Source organism: Squalius cephalus (genome assembly GCF_949319135.1).
Source record: "Squalius cephalus genome assembly, chromosome: 2".
Taxonomy (NCBI): Eukaryota; Metazoa; Chordata; class Actinopteri; order Cypriniformes; family Leuciscidae; genus Squalius; species Squalius cephalus.
In genome coordinates this window covers 1,958,019-1,979,977 of record NC_137123.1, presented here as the reverse complement: position 1 = coordinate 1,979,977, position 21,959 = coordinate 1,958,019, and the positions used below count along the sequence as shown (strand labels likewise).

The following is a 21,959-nucleotide window of genomic DNA, read 5'->3' as shown; positions in this document are numbered from 1 at the left end:
GATGTTTAAATTTTCTTGTCTCGTAAATCAGTAGAATTTCATTAGCCTACATGGATCGGGTTATTTTCAGTTCAAAACTTTGACAAAGGGGTAGTTTGTATCATGTACTGTCGGTTATTGAACATTTCAGTCGACAAACAGTCAGATATTATGTTTATCTAACGCACCCCTTACCTCACACTCCTCGACCGTTACAGCGGGAGCGCGCTGGAGTAATGCGAACAGTGAAGCGCGCCTTCTTTGATTAGATTATAAAACATATTAAATCACAAGACTCCTGCTCGATTAGATCACCACGGGGTTACTGAGACAACTGTAAGATGGGTATAAATAATAATTAGTCTATTGGAATAATCACTGTGTATTTTAAATAAGAGTTGCGGTTACTCTGCGCAGACCATGATGAACCAATCACAGTCGCTCATGATTACTAATACTGGATAATGTCCATATTTTTTTAATCAAAAATCACTGGAACGGATTTTAATTGATAGCTTATATGTGAATTAGTTGGATGAATGTATGAAAATAATTACAGTAGACAGGCTCAGTGGGCCTCACAGCGCCCCCTGCAGGCACTGACAGGAACCGGAAGTGCAAGTGAGTGTTTCCGGCGGCCGGGGTTAAAGCGTCCAGTGTGTGTGTGTTTGTGTGTATTTCTATTTCGCTGCTTTAGAGGATGGAGGTCACGAGACAGAGTAAGACGATCAAATTATTAAAATACATCAGTGTAAAACCTCACGCAGATCCACGGATAGACACACACTCGCGAGCGCGCTAATGTGACGATGTGTGCGTGCGCGCGAGCTTACACTAGCGATGTGTTTATGTGTGTGTTGATGGGTGTTAATCTTGTGTGTTGCAGATTTTAAGGAGGTTCTTCCAGAGGTGTGTAACGCGATTCAGGAGGCAGACTTCATCTCTATAGACGGAGAGTTCACAGGTCAGTGCTTCATAAGCGCGCGCGTGTGTGCGTGTGTGTGTGTGTGTGTGTGTGTGTGTTAATACTGTGTGTGTTATTGTTGTAGGAATCAGTGATGGGCCGTCAGTCAGTGCTCTGACCAATGGACTAGACACACCGGAGGAGAGATACACCAAACTGAGGAAGGTAAAGATCTCTCTCACTCTCTCTCTCACTCTCACTCACTCTCTCTCTCACTCACAGACACACTCTCACACACACACACACACACACACATACATGTTTCTGGCAGCCTCATCTGTAGATAAAGACACTGCGCTCATATACTGTCAATGGGCAGCACGATATGGTGGAATAAGCCCCTCCTCCTAAATAAAAGAGCCAATGGCTGATTGATAATCATGTGCCGTATAAATGTGACTTTTGCGAGTCGTTTTGGGGATTTCTTTGTATATAATCCCCTTATTCGTGCACCTGAGACCCGCAGTGACGGAGTGATTGACAGCTGCTGTCAGACTCTAAGGCCCCGTCTACACGTACATGGTTATTTTGAAAAACTGAGACATTTCCCTTCGTTTGTGCCCTTCGTTTACACGCAAACGGAGAATTCGCCTCTGAAAACGATTCTTTCTAAAAACCCCGGCCAGAGTGGAGATTTTGGAAAACTTAGTTTGCATGTAAACCGAGAAAAACTGAGTATTAGGCAGCCGACGTCACAGTATGCGACAGAATGGTGTGCACGATGTTATTTTTGGAAACTGAGAGAGTGAAATGTCCATTTATGAAAATAGCCGTCACGTGTAAACGCCTAAAGCAGAGAGTGACTCACAGGGTCGCAAGACGACGTGAAGTACAAGACTCGCTGCTGTCGCTCCTGGTGTCTCACTCCGTCTCCTCTCTCCTCCAGCACTCCATGAACTTCCTGCTCTTCCAGTTCGGCATCTGCACCTTCAGATACGAGCAGAACCAGTCCACGTGAGCCGGCTCTTCCTCCTCAGTGTTATCGCTGTGTGTGTGAGTGTGTGTGTATGACTGTGTGTGTGTCATCCCGCAGGTACATCACGAAAGCCTTCAACTTCTACATCTTCCCCAAGCCTTTCAGCCGCACGTCTCCAGACATCAAGTTCATCTGTCAGGTGAGAGAGCCGTGCTGTCGCTCGCCCACCTCAGGCCACGCCCACCTCAGGCCACGCCCACCTCAGGCCACGCCCACCTCAGGCCACACCCACCTCAGGCCACACCCACCTCAGGCCACACCCACCTCAGGCCACGCCCACCTAAAATAATGAAGTCGCATCAACAGAGATCGGCTCTCTGCAGGAAAAGCAGCCAATTACGATCCCCGTGTTGTACAGCCTACCGAAGTTAATGAAGTTATGATAATAATAACATTCAAGCTGTACCGGCAAGTGTGTTCAGCGTTGTTCGCGAGTGTCACGAGGTGTTTTACTGTAAACATCGTCAACTGCCAGTTTAGGGGACATCGCCCAGTCCTATTCTCAGATGTGTCCACTTTGGGGAGCGTTTTCATGAATAAGAACGCCGTCAGTGTCGACTGAAGGTCTGAGCGGAGAGAAACTGATGCGCTTTTAAACGAAAACATATTAGTGTGAACAAGGCCTGATTTATTTATTTCTCATTAATAAAAACACCATCTCGTGATCTAACTCCTCCCCTTCCTGTTCCGCCCACTCGTGATCTGACTCCTCCCCTTCCTGTTATGTCCGTTTGTGAGCTGACTCCTCCCCTTCCTGTTCCTCTAGAGCTCCAGCATTGACTTCCTGGCCAGCCAGGGCTTCGACTTCAACAAGGTCTTCCGCAGCGGTACGTGATCTCACTTCCTGTCATGTGACTGCTGTGTGTGTGTGAGTGACTGACAGGTGTGTTGCCGTAGGGATCGCATACCTGACGCGGGAGGAGGAGTCTCAGCTGAGGGAGCAGTATGAGGAGAGGCGGGGCCAGATGAATGGGGCGGGGCCTGTGTCATACACGCCCCCCTCTGGAGGAGGAGCCTGCAGCGTGCCTGAGGACCAGAGAGACTTCATCAGGAGCGTGGAGTGAGTACACTCACACACTCACTCACTCACTCACACACACTCACAAGCTCACAGTCACTCACTCACTCACACACACTCACAAGCTCACAGTCTCTCACTCGCTCACACTCACTCACTCACTCACTCACTCACTCACTCACTCACTCACTCACTCACTCACTCACTCACACACACTCACAAGCTCACAGTCACTCACTCACTCACACACACTCACAAGCTCACAGTCTCTCACTCACTCACTCACTCACTCACACACACTCACAAGCTCACACTCTTTCACACACTTGCACTCACATAGACGAGCGCTCACTCACACACTTACTCTCTCTCACTCACTCACTGATGATGATGGTGATGGTGTGTGTGTGCAGGCAGAAGGTGGACTCTCTCCTGAGCAGCTCTGATCAGACGCTGGATCTGGAGCCCTGCACCGGGTCAGACTCACTCATTATAATCATGTATAACAGGTCTCCTCTAAATATGAGTGTTCACACCTTCTCTCTCTGTGTGTGTGTGTGTGTGTCAGGTTTCAGAGGAAGCTCATCTATCAGACGCTCAATTCAAAGTAAGTCTGTGTGTGTCAGGGTTTCCGTTGTCCGGTAATTGCCGGAAAAAAAATGAAATGTCCGACAAAATTAAATCTCTCCGGTCAAATTGTCCGATTAAAATTGCCTAATAATCCCGCCCCCCTAACACAATCTGAATTTGAGAATAAGCCTAAAATGTATAAAGCAAAAATACACCGACCTTTGGCTATGTTATAAAGGAACAGGCTCTACCGTGTGAAAGTTATTAAACATTATTCAGTCCCTCCAGGATTTCACGATTTTTCTGTGTGATTTTTGCGATCAAAATGACTGATTTTGTGGTGGTAATTTCCAGAAATTTGTGAAAAAATTTGCGATTTTTATATTTTATAATTAGGACATCACATTTACCATAAAAGTATTATGTCAGATGCACAATAGTCATACATGAGACAAATCACAAACAAAATGCATAAAGCTTGTTTATTTTGGTCTAATCAAATTCTCATCAAATTAACTTTTAAAACAACCTATGGGCACAACCAGGAACATCCAAGAAATGATTTAAATAATCAAGTAAACACTCAGTAATGAAATAAGAACAAAGGAACAAATAACAAAAAGAAACAAAACAGGACAAATAAATACAAGGATACAGTTACAAACAGTGGATAATTTACGTTTTTTTTTAATTGTGCTGTAGCTATTGTTGTTGCTTGATTAACATTAACAACACTGACAACAGCAGGTAAATTAGGTTACTGTCACTTTAAGACCTACTACAGTAATGACAAACGTCCCAATCAGTTATTACTGATAGTTTTACGTAAATACTCGCCAAGATGAATATTTTGAAGTAATTGTTGCTATGTGTATTTGTTCAAGCGCTATAAAGAGAATTTACCTGACAGGCGGTGACACGCAGTCAGTCACACACACGCACACGCACGCACACACACACACACACTGCAGTCAGGCAGTCACTCGGTCAAAACAAAACAATTTACCCCCACTCTCGTGCAATATATCAGGATATTGCTTAGCCCGCTCCTTGGCGCTTATGTGAGAGGGCAGGTGAGACAAATTTTCTTTCGCCATGTTTCTGACAGACCGCTCACAGACATCACGCGTGCGCAACATCTGTATCTACGTAAAATGCATTGAAACTTTAATTAAACTAGAGATATTTCAATTGGGTGATTATAATTTAATGTTTTGTGAGGTCTTTTTCATTTTTGTGATTATTTTGCGGTTAAATTAGGAATTATGCAGGATCGCAAAAAAATGCGACAATTTGTTGATTTTGCGTTGTATTCAGCGATCGCGGAATCGCGAAAAACTGGAGGGACTGATTATTACATGGCTTGGCTGAATTCCAATGTGGAATGCGGTCTGTTATTTCTTGATATCAGACCGCTGGAGCACTATTTCAAAACAGGATTTTGATTAGGTGGGCCTCCAGAACACTGGATGGGCCAGTTAAAATAAGCCAAAAAATAAATAAAAACGGGTTCCCCTTCATCTCCGCTTCAGCGCTTTTCTGGGCACTGAGGACAGCGACTCACTAGCCTACCTGAATTTAATGCGTAATTAGCATAGGTAAAAAAAAAAACTTAAACAGGATTTTTTTTTTGTTGCTTTTTTAATACAATTACAATTTCATTTAATTTATTGTTTAATAAAATTATAGGCCTATTATTTTTAGTTTATTAACAGCAACAACAGCTGTAAAGATGAAGTTGACGATCGCCATCTCCGTATAGTGAACGCGCCTATAGAGAGAAATGCACATCATGGATTACATAACCAGAGAGTAGCCTATTTCTTTTCGTTTTAAATTGTTAAAAAGACATTTCAAGCTTTCTTAAGATATATTTCATGTCTGTGAGGCCTACGCTGAGTTTCGTTACGTTAGGATGAGATGCGCTCCTGTTCACGAGCAATGCAAGTGACCGCGCGGGCGCCTCCATGATTAGGCCTATCGTCTGCTATATTTGCTTCTCTTTTATTTATTAAATCCAGGCAATTGGTTGATAAATTATTAATATTAAGATACAATTTATACAAAACGAAATTCACTTCAAAAAAGGCTTTCTACAAAACAAAAAGTGGTCAAAATCATGTCTGACCCACGCCATGTCTCTCGATATACTGCGCATCCTATCTTACTCGTGCGGTTCACTTTTCATAATCAACATAGATGAAAAAATAACATTACAATATTATAACAAATATGAAACTAAATGAGCTTATTTAATGGCTACAACACGTATAGTAGGCCTACAGACTCTCTATTTGTACAAATTGCTGCACATTCATTTTATTCTGAATTTTGCACGCATAAGTTGAAAGGCATTTGTTTGTGCATGCATAGCAAAACATATCTGCAACATTTATCAAGTTCACTGATAATTATGCGTGCACTTATTAATTATTATCTTAATGAATAATGAAACAAGGACGAAGCATATAAACTGCGTTGTTTGTTTAGAATGGAATGGATCGCAAATAGATCCGAATGAAGAAACGTACATAACCATAGTAGAAAATGTGTCTCGAGTGTTCCTGCAGAGAGGGGGTTCTTGCTGCAGAAGCGGATCAAGACGAAGCAGCGACGTCGCCTTGCGGAGAACAAGGTTACGCGGCTTATGCGCATTGCAGGTTGTGGAGAGACACTGGGAAGTTCGCTTGAGTAAAAACAATAGGCTTCAGATATTTTATGTGGGGAAGGGGGATTGGTTTGTTAAACTATGAATGTGAAACCATAGTAAAAACAGTTGGCGTTGACTGACGCCAATCGGACGTTCATGTTTTTTTCCGTCTATTTGAAAGTTAGGCTAATAAACATGTTGCAATCGGCCTGATTATGTCATTTAAGTTACATAGCCTTCCTCCAGTTTTCCTCAACTTTAATTAAGAGGCGGTATTTGACCGGCATATCATCAAAATGTCCGGAAAACGAAACCTCTGCCGGTCACTGTGACCGGCACCATTTTTTTCTAGCGGAAACTCTTGTGTGTGTGTGTGATGATCTGCTCAATGTCTCCGCTCATCTGGTGCTGCTGGTGTTTCAGGTTTCCTAAACTTCATGTGGAGACGCTGGAGACAGAGAAGGTACAAACACACTCATAAAAACACACAACATTATAGCAATAAACAAACTCTCATACACTGTGTGTGTGTGTGTGTGTTTTCAGAAGGAGCGTTTCATCCAGATCAGTAAAGTGGATGATGAGGAGAGGAGGAGGAGAGAGCAGCAGAAACAGCAGAGAGAGCAGGTGTGTGTGTGTGTGTAAACACACTCTTACGCTATCACACACTCTTACTCTCACACACACATTCTCTCTCATGTGCACAATCTCTCACACACACGTGCACACTCTCACACACACTATCAAACACACTCTTACGCTATCACACACTTACTCTCACACACACATTCTCTCTCATGTGCACAATCTCTCACACACACGTGCACACTCTCACACACACTATCAAACACACTCTTACGCTATCACACACTCTTACTCTCACACACACATTCTCTCACATGTGCACAATCTCTCACACACACGTGCACAATCTCTCACACACACTATCAAACCCACTCTTACGCTATCACACACTCTTACTCTCACACACACATTCTCTCTCACATGTGCACAATCTCTCACACACACATGTGCACACTCACACACGCTATCTCACACACACACACACACACACACACACACACACACACGTACACACTCTTATGCTATCACACACTATCAAACACTCTTACGCTATCACACTTACTCACACACTCTCTCATGTACACGCACACGTACACACTCTTATGCTATCACACACACTTACACACACTCACACACACATGTACACTTACGCTATCACACACTCTTACTCTCACACACACATTCTCTCACATGTGCGCAATCTCACACACACGTGCACACTCTCACACACTATCAAACACTCTTACGCTATCACACACTCTCTCATGTACACGCACACGTACACTCTTATGCTATCACACTCACACACACACACACGTACACACTCTTATGCTATCACACACTATCAAACACTCTTACGCTATCACACACTCTTACTCTCACACACATTCTCTCTCATGTGCACACACACACGTGCACTCTCTCTCACACACGTGCACACTCTTAAGCTATCACACACTTACTCTCTCTCACACACATTGTCACACACTTACACTATCTCACACACACATCATGTACTGATGGACTGCCTGTGTCACATGATCTGTGACTTGACCTTCATGACATCATCAGCTGGTTCTCCTCATTGATCTGTGTGTTGCAGGAAGAGCTGAACGACGCCGTGGGTTTCTCCAGGGTTATTAGAGCCATCTCCAAATCTGTGAGTCCTGCAAACACACAACTCATAATAATAATAATAATAATAATAATAATAATAATAATAATAATAATAATAATAATAAATAATAATAATAGTAGAGATGCACAGAATCTTCTTGGCCACTTCTGATCTGTGTCCTGCCAGTGCAGATTTTCTTTATAGGATACAAGCAAAAATCTACTTTTCTTCAATGCTAAATTTTCTTGAGCGATGAACATGACAGACGGCATATAGAATATTAGGCTACTGTCACTTTAAGAGTTTATGCACAGATCAACACTGATACACACACACACATGCGTTCTCTTCCTCAGCCACTGAAGACTCTGTGCATCTCTATTCATTATTACATGATTATAAGTATTAGAATTTCTAATAATTCAGTAATTAATCTGGAATCTTGTTGTTTTTAATGAGGCTCATTAATATTCATAACATTCTGATCTTCCTTAAAGCTGTGCCAGAGGAGCTAAACCTCATAACCTGTGTGTGTGTGTGTGTGTGTGTGGCAGGGTAAGCTGGTGGTGGGCCACAACATGCTGCTGGACGTCATGCACACCATCCATCAGTTCTGTACGCCGCTGCCCGAGGTAACGTCACCGGCACTGGGGGATTGTGGGATTGAGTGACGGATGGGGTGTGTCTGATGAGGTGTGTGTGTGTGTGTTTGCAGGAGCTGGAGGACTTTAAGGAGGTGGCCATGTCGGTGTTTCCCAGGTAAACTGATCACATGATCATCACTGGTGTGTCTGCTAGTGTGTGTGTTTGCTCACGGTCTGTGTGTTTCAGGCTGTTGGACACCAAGCTGATGGCATCCACGCAGCCCTTCAAGGTGCGTTGTGTGTGTGTGTGTTGGGTCATGATCCGGAGCCACTGTGTGTGTTTAATAAGTGTTTGTGTGGCAGGAGATCATCGGCAACACGTCACTGGCTGAACTGCACAAACAGCTGAGAGAGAAACCCTTCAAATCGCCCGTCACTGGTACACACTCACACTCACACTCACACTCACACTCACACACTCACTCACTCACTCACTCTTCTCCGTGTGTGTTCAGAGTGTCCTGAAGGCCTCAGGAGTTACGACACCTCCACAGAGCAGCTTCATGAGGCCGGTTACGACGCCTTCATCACTGGACTGTGCTTCATCTCCATGGCAAACTACCTGGGTGAGTGTGTGTGTGTGAAGCTTCAGATCACCTCATCCAATCAGAGCTCAGTCTGAGCGGTCTCTGTATAGACTCTGTTTAATCAGTAATGCTGGTCTGTTCTCAGGGACTTTCCTCACTCCTCCAAAGAGTCACATCTCCGCTCGCTCCAAACTCATAGAGCCCTTCTACAACAAGTGAGACAGGCACACACACTCACACACTCTCTCTCTCTCTCTCTCTCTCTCTCTCTCACTCTCTCTGTCTCACACACACACACACACACACACACACACACACACACACACACACACACACCTAATCTTGGTCTGATTTAGTTGATGTGTTTTCCAGATTATTTCTGATGAGGGTGATTGACATTCCCTACCTGAACATGAGTGGCCCAGACCGTAAGAACACGTGCGCGCACACACACCCATATGTACACACACATATATATCTACCTGTGTGTCTCTTTACCTGTGTATCTGTCCATCTAGTGCAGCCCAAGAGAGATCACGTGCTGTACGTCACGTTCCCTAAAGAGTGGAAGACCAGTGACCTGTACCAGCTCTTCAGCGCCTTCGGTAACACATGCACACACTAACACTAACACACACACACACACACACTCTCTGTGACAGGTGTGTGTGCTGATCTGTGTCTGTCGTGTCTCAGGTAACATCCAGGTGTCGTGGATCGACGACACGTCAGCGTTCGTGTCCCTCAGTCAGACGGAGCAGGTTCAGATCGGTAAGAGGCTCGGAGACTCGTGTGCGTGTGTGTGTGTGTGTGCACGGCGCTCATGTCCTGACGTGTGTGTGTGTGTGCAGCCATGAACACCAGCCGGTACGCGGAGAGCTACCGCATCCAGACGTACGCGGAGTACCTGCAGGGCCGGCAGAAGAACACCTCCAGCAGGAGATGGGCCGCCGACGGGTGGGCCGACACGCCCTACACTGGAGACGCCAGCCGGTGAGTGTGTGTGTGTGACCCTACACTGCAGACACCAGCCTGTGTGTGACACTGAGCACTGGGACGGCAGTCATGTGACCCTGTGTGTGTGTTCAGGCTGCACGCGGTCAAGAGGAGCATCAGTCCGTCTCTAGAGGAGCAGAATCATTATTCTGACAGCAGCTGGACACACTACAGCAGCGGCAAGAAGATGAAGACTGACGGTGTGTGTGTGTCACTCACAACCACATCACTATAACACAACCACAAACTATAACAACAATGATCACTGTATCTGTGTCCACAACTCACGATAACTAACAATCACTATTAGCATCCACAGCAACAAACGATAACTTACAATAGTTGTAACCATCACTGTATTGGTGTCCACAACAATGAACGGCGTGACCCAAGAGATCTATTAATACCGGTTTCATCGCAATAGGCTAAATTAAAAGTTATTAGCATTTTCATTATAACTTTTGACCCAAAGGTGGCGCTGCCCTGAAACATTTTGAATACTTCCAGGGCATCGTGCTCATGACCCATACCAAGTTTCGTAACAATGCGTTCTTAAAATACAGCATTTTAGCACAAACTTCAAAATGGCCAATATGGTAAAATTGCCTTGAATCTAACGAGACCACTTTTATGATTTTGACAAACCGTTCAGAAGTTATAAGCAAAAATAGCCATTTTTCGTATATCCGGACCAGTAGGTGGCGCTGCGCCGAAACGCAGCATGTAGCCTCAGGTCATGCTTGTGATGACATGTACCAAGTTTGGTCTGAATCTGATAAAGCGTTGCGGAGATACAGCCTTACGTCTGTTTTCGCAAGCGCTACGTAAAATTAGTTTGCGCGGTATTCGAGAACGGTTTGACGAAACGTGAATTCCATGGTCTGAAGATGATCTGGTTCAATTTTCGTGCAAATCGGAGCAAATTGTTTGAAAAAGTAGGTTTTATGGAGAATTCAAAATGGCGGACAAATTTTCATGACAGGGAATGATGTCATGGGGTGAAATCGAATCGGCTTGAGCTCAGGAATCAGGGTCAATTTTGTTTCTAGCCCTTATGGTTCAAAATGTATTAGCATAAACGCCTTTTATTAGCATATACGCCTTCGGTGCTTGGCCCCTAATTAGTATCCACAAGCGCACAATATCGCTCTCATTAGCGCTGCAGTTTTGTCATCTGCCGCTCCAACAGTTCAAGCTCTGACAGCCAATCAGAATCCACTCTGCTTTAACGTTTTTATCGCTGGAGAACTTCCTTCTGAACGCGTGTCCGCTGATATCGCTCCTCGTATGGTTATAGCTCTGCGGTGGACTTTGGTATTCTCTTGAGTTAGAGTGATTATTAAACCTGTTCAAACATGTTTGTTTGGTTAACCTGAGACGTCTCGCTTCTCTGCCGGTGTCACAGGAGGCTCCTCACAGACGTATGTTAACGTCGCTGACTCCGAGGCGTCCTGTGATTGGCCCAGACTGCAGTAAGTGCCCCGCCCCGTTAACTCACTCAGATGATGTCATGACCATGTTCTGATTGGCTGCTGTTTGTTCAGGCCTGAAGGCGGAGCCTCTGTGAGCCCGGTGCATGAGGCGGAGCCTGATAAGTCGTCGGCCAATCAGAGTCAAGGTAAACGGAGCCGCAAGCACAAGAAGAGGAACTCAGACGGTGAGCGTTGATATCGAGGTTTGCTCTGGTGCGCTGAGCACGAGCGTTTGACGTGTCTTCTCTCCCGCAGCTTCTGAAACGACACCGCCAACGCTCTTCGACGTCCCTAAGGTCTGGTAGCGATAGCTCAGCGGCCAATCGGGAGCCTCGCTCAGCCCAGGCGTGTCCGACAGCCAATCAGAAGACTGCACTTTGTGACTGTGACCTCCCGTGACCTCTCCTTACGTGGCCGAAGTTCAGAGCGTTTTAAAGGTGCTGGAGTTACTGAGCCATTTACTGTCTGAGAGAGAGAGTGTGTGTGTGTGTGAGTATTTTACCACGGTTTCCCAGAGCGTTCCCTCATTTTAAATGTTGACGTGTCCTGCAATGTTTATTTATTCCTCGAGAGGGTTCCTTCGTCTTTAGTTCCTTCAGATTATCAGTGAGAAGAAAAAAAAAAAAGAAATGAAACGTGTCAAAGATTGCTAATGATGTCATCACGAATGTCCTGTTCATATCCTTGTATTTTTTTGTATGAAATGTTCAAATGGTCCCTTTTCCAGGGAAGATGAAATTAAAGTCTTTCTTAGTACGTCTGTGTCGGGCTGTTCATTCAAACATGTGATCCAGATCATTCTGATGATGTTCAATCATCCTCAGTATTCACAGTCTGACATGAACATGATTCTCCATCACAAATTCATGATACAGGGGTCCAAAACTAATGCCCTCCATGTGAAACATAAGAAGACCAGTGCAAGACTGATCATCTGATTCAGATCAGACACTTTGACCATCAGAAGTTGATGTTGCTTGAGTTATCTAATTTCTTTAAATCTGTAATTTTGTATTATGAATATTATGATTTTTGTTTTTTAAAGAGTCTCTGCCTAAAAAAATGTTTACCTGCGTCAGTGGCTCCAATGTATTAATACGCTCAAATAACTGTTGTTGCATTAGATATAGTCATCAAAGCAAGCGTGATCTGTTCCTCAAATGATGCTGAACAACTTAAACTACTTATACTGTGTACCTTTTTTTATTGTGTGTGTGTGTGAAGAATTTACAAAATATAAAGTCAATCCTTCCTAGATGTGTGTTTGCCTTACCCTGTGAGTCCTACTGCCAGTCTTGTCCTCTAGTCTAGATGTCACCACCACCTTTACTTTGCTCATGTGGAGCGCTGTAGATCTCCGTTAAATATTAGCGCAAATAACGTGGTTTTAACGGCTCGCTCAGTTTAACGGCAGCGCTGAGCGCGAGTGAACCGATAATCATCCTCTCTACTCAGTTACAGCACTAATGGTTGAAGGTAAGAAGGTATGTAGGAAGATGCAGAATATAGTTTAATAAATGTCTCGCGAAATCGCCTATCAGTGTTTCAGTCGACGAAACGCGCCAATCAAACCGTTCAACCACGTCACTTTTACCTCAGAAAAGTTAAAGGCATTCAGTTAGCAGCTAATGCTAAATATACAGGAGTCTTTCATTTATCTCAACTTTTGTTGTCTGTTCAATTCATGATGCCTTAATTGTGTGATGTAGGCCTATGGTGATAGCCAGCCAACATTTATATTTACAAAAGGGTTTACACAGAAAACTGAGACTTGCTTTTTTCAATAACGCTCTAAAATTAAAAATCTGTTTCTGTGTCAAAGTGACTTGATCAAGTCTACTATTGTGAATTATTTTCAGTATTTTGCTAGATATAATAAGAGTCTCTGTTTAGGGAGTTTATGATGGCTCTTTAACTGGCCTTATGTGCAATTTAAATGATTTGTAAAAAAAAATAAAAATTCTTACAAGAAGTGGAATTTGATAGTTTGGCCTGTGTTGTTAATTTTAACTTTTAATATTATACTTAGTATCTACTTGAGAGGGATGTGTAGTTTACAGCATTGTGAGTGAGTTTTTACCTCAACAAGTCGTCTTTACGAATGAATTGATTCTGAATCAGTTCAATTTAAGAATTGAAATCTCATATGATGGAAATGACATGCACTTTGTAGCTAGTTACACACAAAAGATATTGTATAAAATAACAGAAAAAAGCATATTACTGCTCATCATATCTGATTTCTCTTTTTGCCTTAGTGATTGTAACTAAACGGTAAAAGTCTGATCATGGTGGAAATGCAAATATTAATGCAAACTCATAAAAACAAAAAAAAGACATGTTTCCTGCTTTGAATCATTTAAAAAAAAAATCATCACGCATGTTTCTTCTGAATGTGAACATGATTTAATAATTTTTGAACAGACATATTTTTTTTATTACTGCATTATGTCTTTTGGACTTCTTTACAGCATGATAAAATGTCATCATTAATAAAATGTTACATCAGAATGCCGACAAAGTACTCTAAAGATAGTACAGCAAAAATATAAGCTATTTACAGTCAAACCAAGATTTATTCAGACACCTTCAACATTTCTCACATTATCACAGTTTATTCGCTATAGTTTAGAAAATGGTAATAAAATATGACCTGTGTGTCCTGCACACACTAGTGAAAAAATATCAAAAATAATATCTGATGTCTGATTCATTTTTGGTTTGACTGTATATATTCAGTAGGATGTGTCTCATTGTAGAATCAGTGCAGCAGGAAGTAGGAGAGCAGAGAACAGGAAGCTGTGGGTGACGCTCTTGGCACCGTTATACGGGGACCTCTGGGTGTCACTCTTAGCACCCTCATTCATGGCCCTATAGGTGTCACTCTTCTTAGCACCCTCATTCATGGCCCTGTAGGTGTCACTCTTCTTAGCACCCTCATTCATGGCCCTATAGGTGTCACTCTTCTTAGCACCCTCATTCATGGCCCTATAGGTGTCACTCTTCTTAGCACCCTCATTCATGGCCCTATAGGTGTCACTCTTCTTGGCACCCTCATTCATGGCCCTGTAGGTGTCACTCTTCTTGGCACCCTCATACGGGATCTGGGTGACACTCTTCACACTGTCATATGTGAATCTCTGGATGACGCTTAGGTTGAGACTCTTATCAGCGTTATACGGAGCGAGGCCCTTGCCACCGTTACACAGGTTCCCCTCACAACACGAGACGTCCTGAATAAATGAACATTTTAGGAGACCACAGACAGATTTAGTGATGCAGCCTTTTACAAGCGTTGGCGTGCCACTGTTGGTCACTGGTGAAAAGAAAGAAAGCAAAGGTTAGTCAGTCTGAGTTGGTATATGTATCAATAAAGTTTAACACGTTTAAAAATATTAGGGATGCACCGATATGAACATTTTGGCAGATACCGAAAACCGATAATTCTTCATATATATCGGTAAAGCCGATAACCGATATATTGGCCGATAAATCCAAATCCAAATCCAAAATTGTATATATCTTTTTGAAAGCCTGATTACAAAAACAAAACTCACCATTAAAAGCACACAATTATAATGCTCTCTTTATAATTATATGTAGCCGATATCTGTTGCACTGAACTGTGTTTTGCTTTAATGAAGTGATTTCAATCATATTTCAAGCTGAAACCATCAAGTTGAACAGTGCGCATCTGAAGCGTCTCAGCTGGAGGAAATCATACATTATTTATCGGCTTTAATATATCAGACATATTTTCTTATCTGGGCGATAACATTAAAACTGAGCAGATATGGTCCGCTACCGATCTGGTGGCCGGTATATGGTGCATCCCTGACTGAGTCTCACGTGTGGCTGTGATGCAGCCGTCTTCAGTCCCGGCACAGCTCACGGTGTTCCTGCAACTCTGGCCATCACAGTAATAACACTTCCTTCCGTTGGGAGCCATAAATCTGGGATCTGCCGGAGGAAAACTTTCATTATCTCAATAAATATAACATATAATCAAAATAACACGGCTTTAGCTGCTCCGATTCCTGATCGATTCTGCCCCACCCTGCTGTTTTCTTCTGGACAGTAGCTATGTTTCCATCCACACGTTTTTATCCGAATTAAGTGATATCGAATGAAAAATGTCTTATGGAAAAAGTAAAATTCGATTGAATTTCATGAATATCGACTCAAATGAAATACGTTCAGTCTCATCGGATTTTATCTTGATCGATATACGGCTTATGCGATAAACGCTGATGGAATGCAATCCATTTTGTCTAGAAAAACTTTGTTCACAAATGTTTGCTGGAATGTTGTGCGATTCAGTGCGAAAATGAATGGAAACACCTTAAAATGTCTCAGATCAATTCGATATACCAGTTTGATCGCAAAACAGCTTGTGACGTCATTACGCACAGGTTTTTATTCGCTTTAAAGCCGTTGGATGGAAACACACTTTCACCAGCTTTATTCGCATTTTTTTACCGAACTTCAGATAATTCGATTGACAAGTGGATGACTTAGCTAGTGAGATGAGTGTTGACTGTAAGGGTTCTTGCACACTGAGTACAGAATTTTCATGTTTTTTCGTATTCGTCATTCGAAAAAAAAAAAAAAAATTCGCTAAACAATACAAAATGGAGTCTTGAAAATGATTTTGTCGTAGGCTACTCTCTCTTCTTAAAAAGAGAAAAGAGGAAATATTGTGTCCATACAATCCTGAGATTGCGTAGAGAGGAATAAGGAGAGTTCGCTGCGGGATTATCCCGAGAGATTCACTGGGTGTCAGAGGCTCGGTTTGATGCTCTGCTAGCGATACTGGAGACACGTATCAAAAACAAGACCACCGATTTCAGTGAACCAAATTGATCCTGAACAGTTCTGGATTTAGGCGTTCGCTTGTACGGTGGCTCTGAATGGTCGAAACACCTCTCAGATTGCTTGCTACGGATGCTAAAAAAACAGAAAATTTAATCCGGTCCGAATTTATTTATGACAGACGAAAGTTTCATAGGCAGTGTGTAAACGAGATCGAGGATCTTAATGAAGACTGGGCAGGAAAGCACAATACCTGGAGCGTCTCTGGCGTTACAGAAGTCGGTGTCGCAGCAGGAGAAAGCCATCTTCGTTAGGCCGAAGTTCATGGACCCATTTTGACAGTCATCAATACACTCCTTTTTCGGCATTTTCAAACTAGATCCACCTAAAAACATGAATGATTCAGGAGAGAGTAGTTAAACTGCACAGTGTTTGGCTGGGAAATGTGTTTATGAATATATGTCACATTAGAAATAAGCAGTGAGAGGTAAAAAAAGCAATATCATAACAGCAAAGCAGATGTATATTCATTTTATTTTTTTAATTTTAACTTAACTATCTGAGAATTAAATAGCAAAATGAATTTGTTCATTTCCGCCAGAAAATAAGTAGCATTTCTGTGACAAATTCTACATCTGTCAAATATAAGTACAGTACAGGTCAAAAGTTTGGAAACATTACTATTTTTAATGTTTTTGAAAGAAGTCTCTTATGTTCATCAAGCCTGCATTTATTTGATTAAAAATACAGAAAAACAGTTATATTGTGAAATAGTATTGCAATTTAAAATAATGGTTATCTATTTTAATATACATATCATTCTAATATGATGATTTATGATCAATGTTGGAAACAGTTGTGCTGCTTAATATTTTTTTTATAACCTGAGATACTTTTTTCAGGATTATTTGATGAATAAAAAGTTAAAAAGAACTGTATTTATTTAGAATAGAAATCTTTTGTAACAATATACACTACCGTTCAAAAGTTTGGGAACAATAACTTTTTTTTTTTAAAGAAATTAGTACTTTAATTCAACAAGGATGCGTTAAATTGATAAAAGGTGATGGTAACGATTTATATTGTTAGAAATGTTTTTATTTTGAATAAATGCTGTTTTTATGAATAAATGCTGTTAACGTTTTACTCAATGAATCCTGAAAAAAGTATTCCAAAAAAATATATTAAACAGCACAACTGTTTCCATCATTGATAATAACTGAGTATCAAATCATCATATTAGACTGATTTCTGAAGGATCATAAGACACCAAAGACTGGAGTACTTGCTGATGAAAATTCAGCTTTGCATCACAAAAATAAATTACATTTTAAAATATATGAAAAAAGATAACCATTATTTTAAATTGTAATAATATTTCATAATATTACTGTTTTTTTGTTGTTGTTGTTGTTGTTGTTGTTGTTTTTAAACTGCAGGCTTGATGAGCATAAGATACTTCTTTCAAAAACATTAAAAATAGTAATGTTTCCAAACTTTTGACTGGTACTGTATATATTTCAATCCATCTCGTTGGCCTTACCGATTTCCAGTACGATAGTTGAACTCATGCACTTGGAGAATCCACTGGGACACATCACTGGCTTCTTTGGACAGTAATACCCCACGCCGCTGCACTCGTAGCACAAGTGAGAGTGCTGAAATAAGTCATGATTGTGCTCGGGTTTACCACAAGCTCGACTGGTCTTCAAGCCCGCGGTGAGCAGAGTAAAGAGGAGGAGGAGTGAGGCGTGCATCTCTGATCAGGAGCGCAGTGAAGATACTGAAGTACTGTGAGGTCTCCGCCTGATTTATGGCTGATCAGAAGGGGTGGGTCTTTACGAGAACACCACCGTTCAACAGGAGGATGGGCAATAACAAAACAAGTAGAGCCTTTATGAAAAATGAACTTAAGTTATTCATTTACATGTCAAAGTGAAGCTAAATAAGGAAGTCAATCTGTCTATCTGTAAGGAATATAGGTGTGCTAACGCCAACATGTGAACTGTCGGCAACAAGCGATAGAATTTGTCACAAGAAAATGATCATTTTCAATTAACCCTTTAACTACAAACTGTCAACGTTCTTAACCAGTAACATCAAATTAATGTATGCTTTAGGATTGAAGACATTAAGCGTTGAGCTGCTGAACTCGCACCAGCCCTTCAGAACCAGGGAACTGATGGAGGTCCAGACTGGTTTATCTCCACCATAGTCTAGGACGGCGAAAACATCTTTCCGATCGACAAATGCTGGCGATATCTTCTATAACAGATGCGATGGCGGCATCTTTGTTGTAAACGAATTCATCCCATGCGCTCTTTGGTGACGTGGATGATTACGCCACTGTTGATCATCTCCATCCCCGCCCTGACAGCTCTGGGTCGAGCATAGTTGCTCCACAACGGATCAAGTCCAGACCGCTAAGTTCGGCTGGCATCCAGGCTAAAAAATGTTCAGGAAATCAGGAAAATGATATATGTACAAACCCCTCTGTAAAAGCCTTCAGAATATGGATGGAAATAAAGGCCGGCTGTAAAGTGTGGTGTGTGTCAGTGTTGCTGAAGTGGAGATTTCTGACTCGATGTTGGAGGAAAAACTAATTTTGAGAAAACGGCCTTTTAATATATATATACTGTACCTGAAATCTACAGACGCAAACAGATAAAGGGCTCTAAAAGATACAGTTAAAGTGTATTTTGGATGTTTTCTTTCCACTAGTCTGAAAAAACTCTTTATGAAAAGACCAAAATCTCATGAAAGTCATGAAAACACTGTGTTTACCTGTAGTGTCTCACCTTAAGCCGTCGCTTTACGTTCAAAAGACAGCTGAACACTCGTCTCTTCCGTGAGCACTTCACCGCATGAAAGAAAAAAGAAACATTTCCTCCTGCTTCTCTGAACAATGCCTGGCCTCGGTGTTTGAGCACTTCTTGTGTTGTTTTTGCCTCTTCACAATGACTCGCTTAATTTAGTCCTAATTTGTAAGTCGCTTTGGATAGAGCATCTGCTAAATGACTAAATGTAAATGTTTCTTACAACATTGGGATGTTTTTATCAGCTGATGAACGATTTGTTAATCATAAGCCTTAATTATTTTATAAGATCTCTAGTTTTTTCCTTTTAAATACAGTACGAGGTGTATATCCTTGTGTGGTGTTCCCGGTCAAAAATGACCGGCCTATAAAAATAGCTTATAAATCACTTGTTATGCTATATTATCAACCAATATTGGATTCAATCTTTTTGTCCACTTGTTCTCTTTCAGTTAGGACTGCTTTTATATTTTAATTTGCATCTGATTAATCGTAGGCCTCATTTATTTGATAGTAGGCATCTACATTTTTGAGTAAAAAAAATCATTATTTTTGAATAATTTTGGAAATATTAAATAAAAGCCGAAGAAAATTGGCACTGTTGATCACACTAGTCTACTTTAATATTTCACCAGGAATTTTGTTTTAAAAATCTTTTATTTTATACAAAATGGCACAGAGTTACACTTGTGGTGTTTCCACTGGGCCACTGAAAGTGAATGGGAGAGACTGAAAAGTTTTCAGGAGCATGTTCATTATGTTTATGTACACATATGTGCTTGCAAACATCGAGCCCTTGAACCTGTGCATGTGTGGATACATGCATACACATGCTACACACACTATTTTGAGTATTACACACATTCTTTTTCACAGAGAAGCTAATCTTAATTTTTTTTTTAAAAAAGTAAGAAAATTGTCAAAAAACATGTGAGAAGTAGTTATACCATTTGTGAACAAAGTCACTAAGTTTCAGTCCAAAGCGATAACATTAACTAGTATTTTTGGGAAAAAGAAAATCTTCTCCGGGTCAAAATGACAGCGTCGACACATGAGGGCTAGATGAACATATCTTCGTGCAAGGAAATGTTTTTGTCTCTTTGTCTGTTTTTGCAAAGAGCGTTTGCGGTGTGGATGTGTGGTGTGTGTGTGTGTGTGCTCGAGTGAGTCGGAAAACATTAAATCACAGATGCGTAAATAACCTGTGTGTGTGCAATGGGGTGTGTTCAGTTTAACTGTTTTAGTCTGGTTTTCCCTGTTCCTGTTCGCCTGAGTTCTGCTTCAGTATTTGTTCCCTGTTTGTACGCCTGTTCCCTGTTCTGTTGATGATCGCTCGCTGTGTAGATAAGCCCTTCGTCTCTCAGTGCTGTGTTCACGGTCTATGTTGAAGTGTAGTTGCCTTATTTCTCCTGATCTATTTAAAAGACTCTGAATACATTCTGCTTTGTGTGTGTTGAACTACTACGTGCCAATGTTGTATTGTATTGTATAAGCTTACGAAACACCATTTATATTTGTAAATGTATGTGTGTGTGGACTGATGTGTGAGAACAGGAGAAGTCTCTGTGGGTTTGGGGTTTTCTTCTTTCATGCACTGAATACATTTTCCATTTGATGTTCGCAGTTTCTGTGTTAGCGGCACACATGGAACAACGACTGGTTTACCTGCAGTTTCCCACGTAAGCCGTGACCCAATTATTTAGGAATTCGACCTAATTCATAAACAAATCTATTTTTTTAGGAATTAAAAAATGTAAATAATTAAAAACATATTTTTTTAGAAATACACAATTCTAGCATGACCTGTTCATGGAAACGGCTCCTGATGATTATAACGCACACCCCGCCTCATGTTGAGACCGGATAATACACGATCTCCCGGAAGCGGAGTGAGAGAGAACGGCACTGAGGGATGAACCGGTGTCGGGCGCGGGCGCGAATTATTATAGTACATAAAAAGGTATAAAACACGCTACTATCCGCTGGACCTTTCTCTGTGTGAAGTCAGCGTCTGTCTCTCTCTCTCACACACACGTGTGTGATTTCTCACGACATATCTGTCAGGTGGTGTGTGTGGTGTGTGTGTGGGTGTGAAAGGAGAGAAAGGTCAGTGTTACGCGGTCACACCTGCATCAGACCCTCTTGGGAACTAATTCTCTGCTTATTTTATAAGCTCTGGTCATTTACAGGATCTCCTTTATTTTGCTTTTAGTGCAAAACAATCCAAGAATCTGTGATTTGTTAATTCTCTTGAACCTTCACTCAACTTACACAAGTACACTGCAAAACATGCTCTTCTTACTTAGTATTCTTGTCTTGTTTCCAGTCCAAATATCAAACATTTCTTAAATCAAAATGCATTTACTAAAGTAGTAAAAGTGAGTAGAAGTCTTGTTTTCTGAGGAAATAAAAAATTAAGTGAGTTGATGCTTATAAAAGCTAAATGATCTGCCAATGGGGTCAGAAAAATAATCTCGTTTCTGTTTGAATTAACATTATTTTTCTGACCCCATTGGCAGATCATTTTGCTTTTTTAAGCATCAACTCACTTAATTCAGACAAATCAGAAAAAGTTGGGACACTGTACAAATTGTGAGTAAAAAAGGAATGGAATAATTTACAAATCTCATAAACTTATATTTTATTCACAATAGAATATAGATAACATATCAAATGTTGAAAGTGAGACATTTTGAAATGTCATGCCAAATATTGGCTCATTTTGGATTTCATGAGAGCTACACATTCCAGAAAAAGTTGGGACAGGTAGCAATAAGAGGCCGGAAAAGTTAAATGTACATATAAGGAACAGCTGGAGGACCAATTTGCAACT

General features: G+C 41.4%; 2 protein-coding genes across 2 annotated transcripts; one reads left to right on the top strand and one right to left on the bottom strand.

Moving 5' to 3' along the window:
• The first annotated feature begins 583 nt into the window (after positions 1-583).
• Positions 584-12,254, top strand: parn (poly(A)-specific ribonuclease (deadenylation nuclease)). The gene is made up of 26 exons (XM_079846494.1): positions 584-698; positions 866-943; positions 1,029-1,108; positions 1,830-1,897; positions 1,977-2,058; positions 2,686-2,746; positions 2,817-2,979; positions 3,351-3,413; positions 3,506-3,544; positions 6,581-6,620; positions 6,704-6,784; positions 7,845-7,901; positions 8,414-8,491; positions 8,575-8,618; positions 8,691-8,733; positions 8,807-8,882; positions 8,959-9,069; positions 9,176-9,245; positions 9,403-9,458; positions 9,549-9,635; positions 9,727-9,801; positions 9,882-10,023; positions 10,120-10,226; positions 11,432-11,498; positions 11,571-11,683; positions 11,754-12,254. Exons 1-26 carry the CDS (start codon positions 680-682, stop codon positions 11,801-11,803), a joined length of 1,950 nt encoding a protein of 649 aa, XP_079702620.1. The 5' UTR covers positions 584-679; the 3' UTR covers positions 11,804-12,254.
• Positions 12,255-13,887: 1,633 nt separating this feature from the next.
• On the bottom strand, positions 13,888-18,107 carry LOC307153148 (uncharacterized protein). Its single transcript, XM_079862335.1, has 4 exons — positions 17,854-18,107; positions 16,564-16,695; positions 15,348-15,458; positions 13,888-14,814 (listed from the first exon to the last, which is right to left on the bottom strand). Exons 1-4 carry the CDS (start codon positions 18,065-18,067, stop codon positions 14,249-14,251), a joined length of 1,023 nt encoding a protein of 340 aa, XP_079718461.1. The 5' UTR covers positions 18,068-18,107; the 3' UTR covers positions 13,888-14,248.
• Positions 18,108-21,959: the final 3,852 nt, after the last annotated feature.

Coding starts and splice junctions, on each gene's coding strand:
- parn (XM_079846494.1), top strand. Junction 2,747..2,816: donor CAACAAGGTCTTCCGCAGCG/GTACGTGATCTC, acceptor GTGTTGCCGTAG/GGATCGCATACCTGACGCGG. Junction 3,414..3,505: donor GATCTGGAGCCCTGCACCGG/GTCAGACTCACT, acceptor TGTGTGTGTCAG/GTTTCAGAGGAAGCTCATCT.
- LOC307153148 (XM_079862335.1), bottom strand. CDS start 18,067: ATGCACGCCTCACTCCTCCTCCTCTTTACTCTGCTCACCGCGGGCTTG. Junction 16,696..17,853: donor AACTATCGTACTGGAAATCG/GTAAGGCCAACG, acceptor TCATGTTTTTAG/GTGGATCTAGTTTGAAAATG. Junction 15,459..16,563: donor TAACGCCAGAGACGCTCCAG/GTATTGTGCTTT, acceptor TTCCTCCGGCAG/ATCCCAGATTTATGGCTCCC.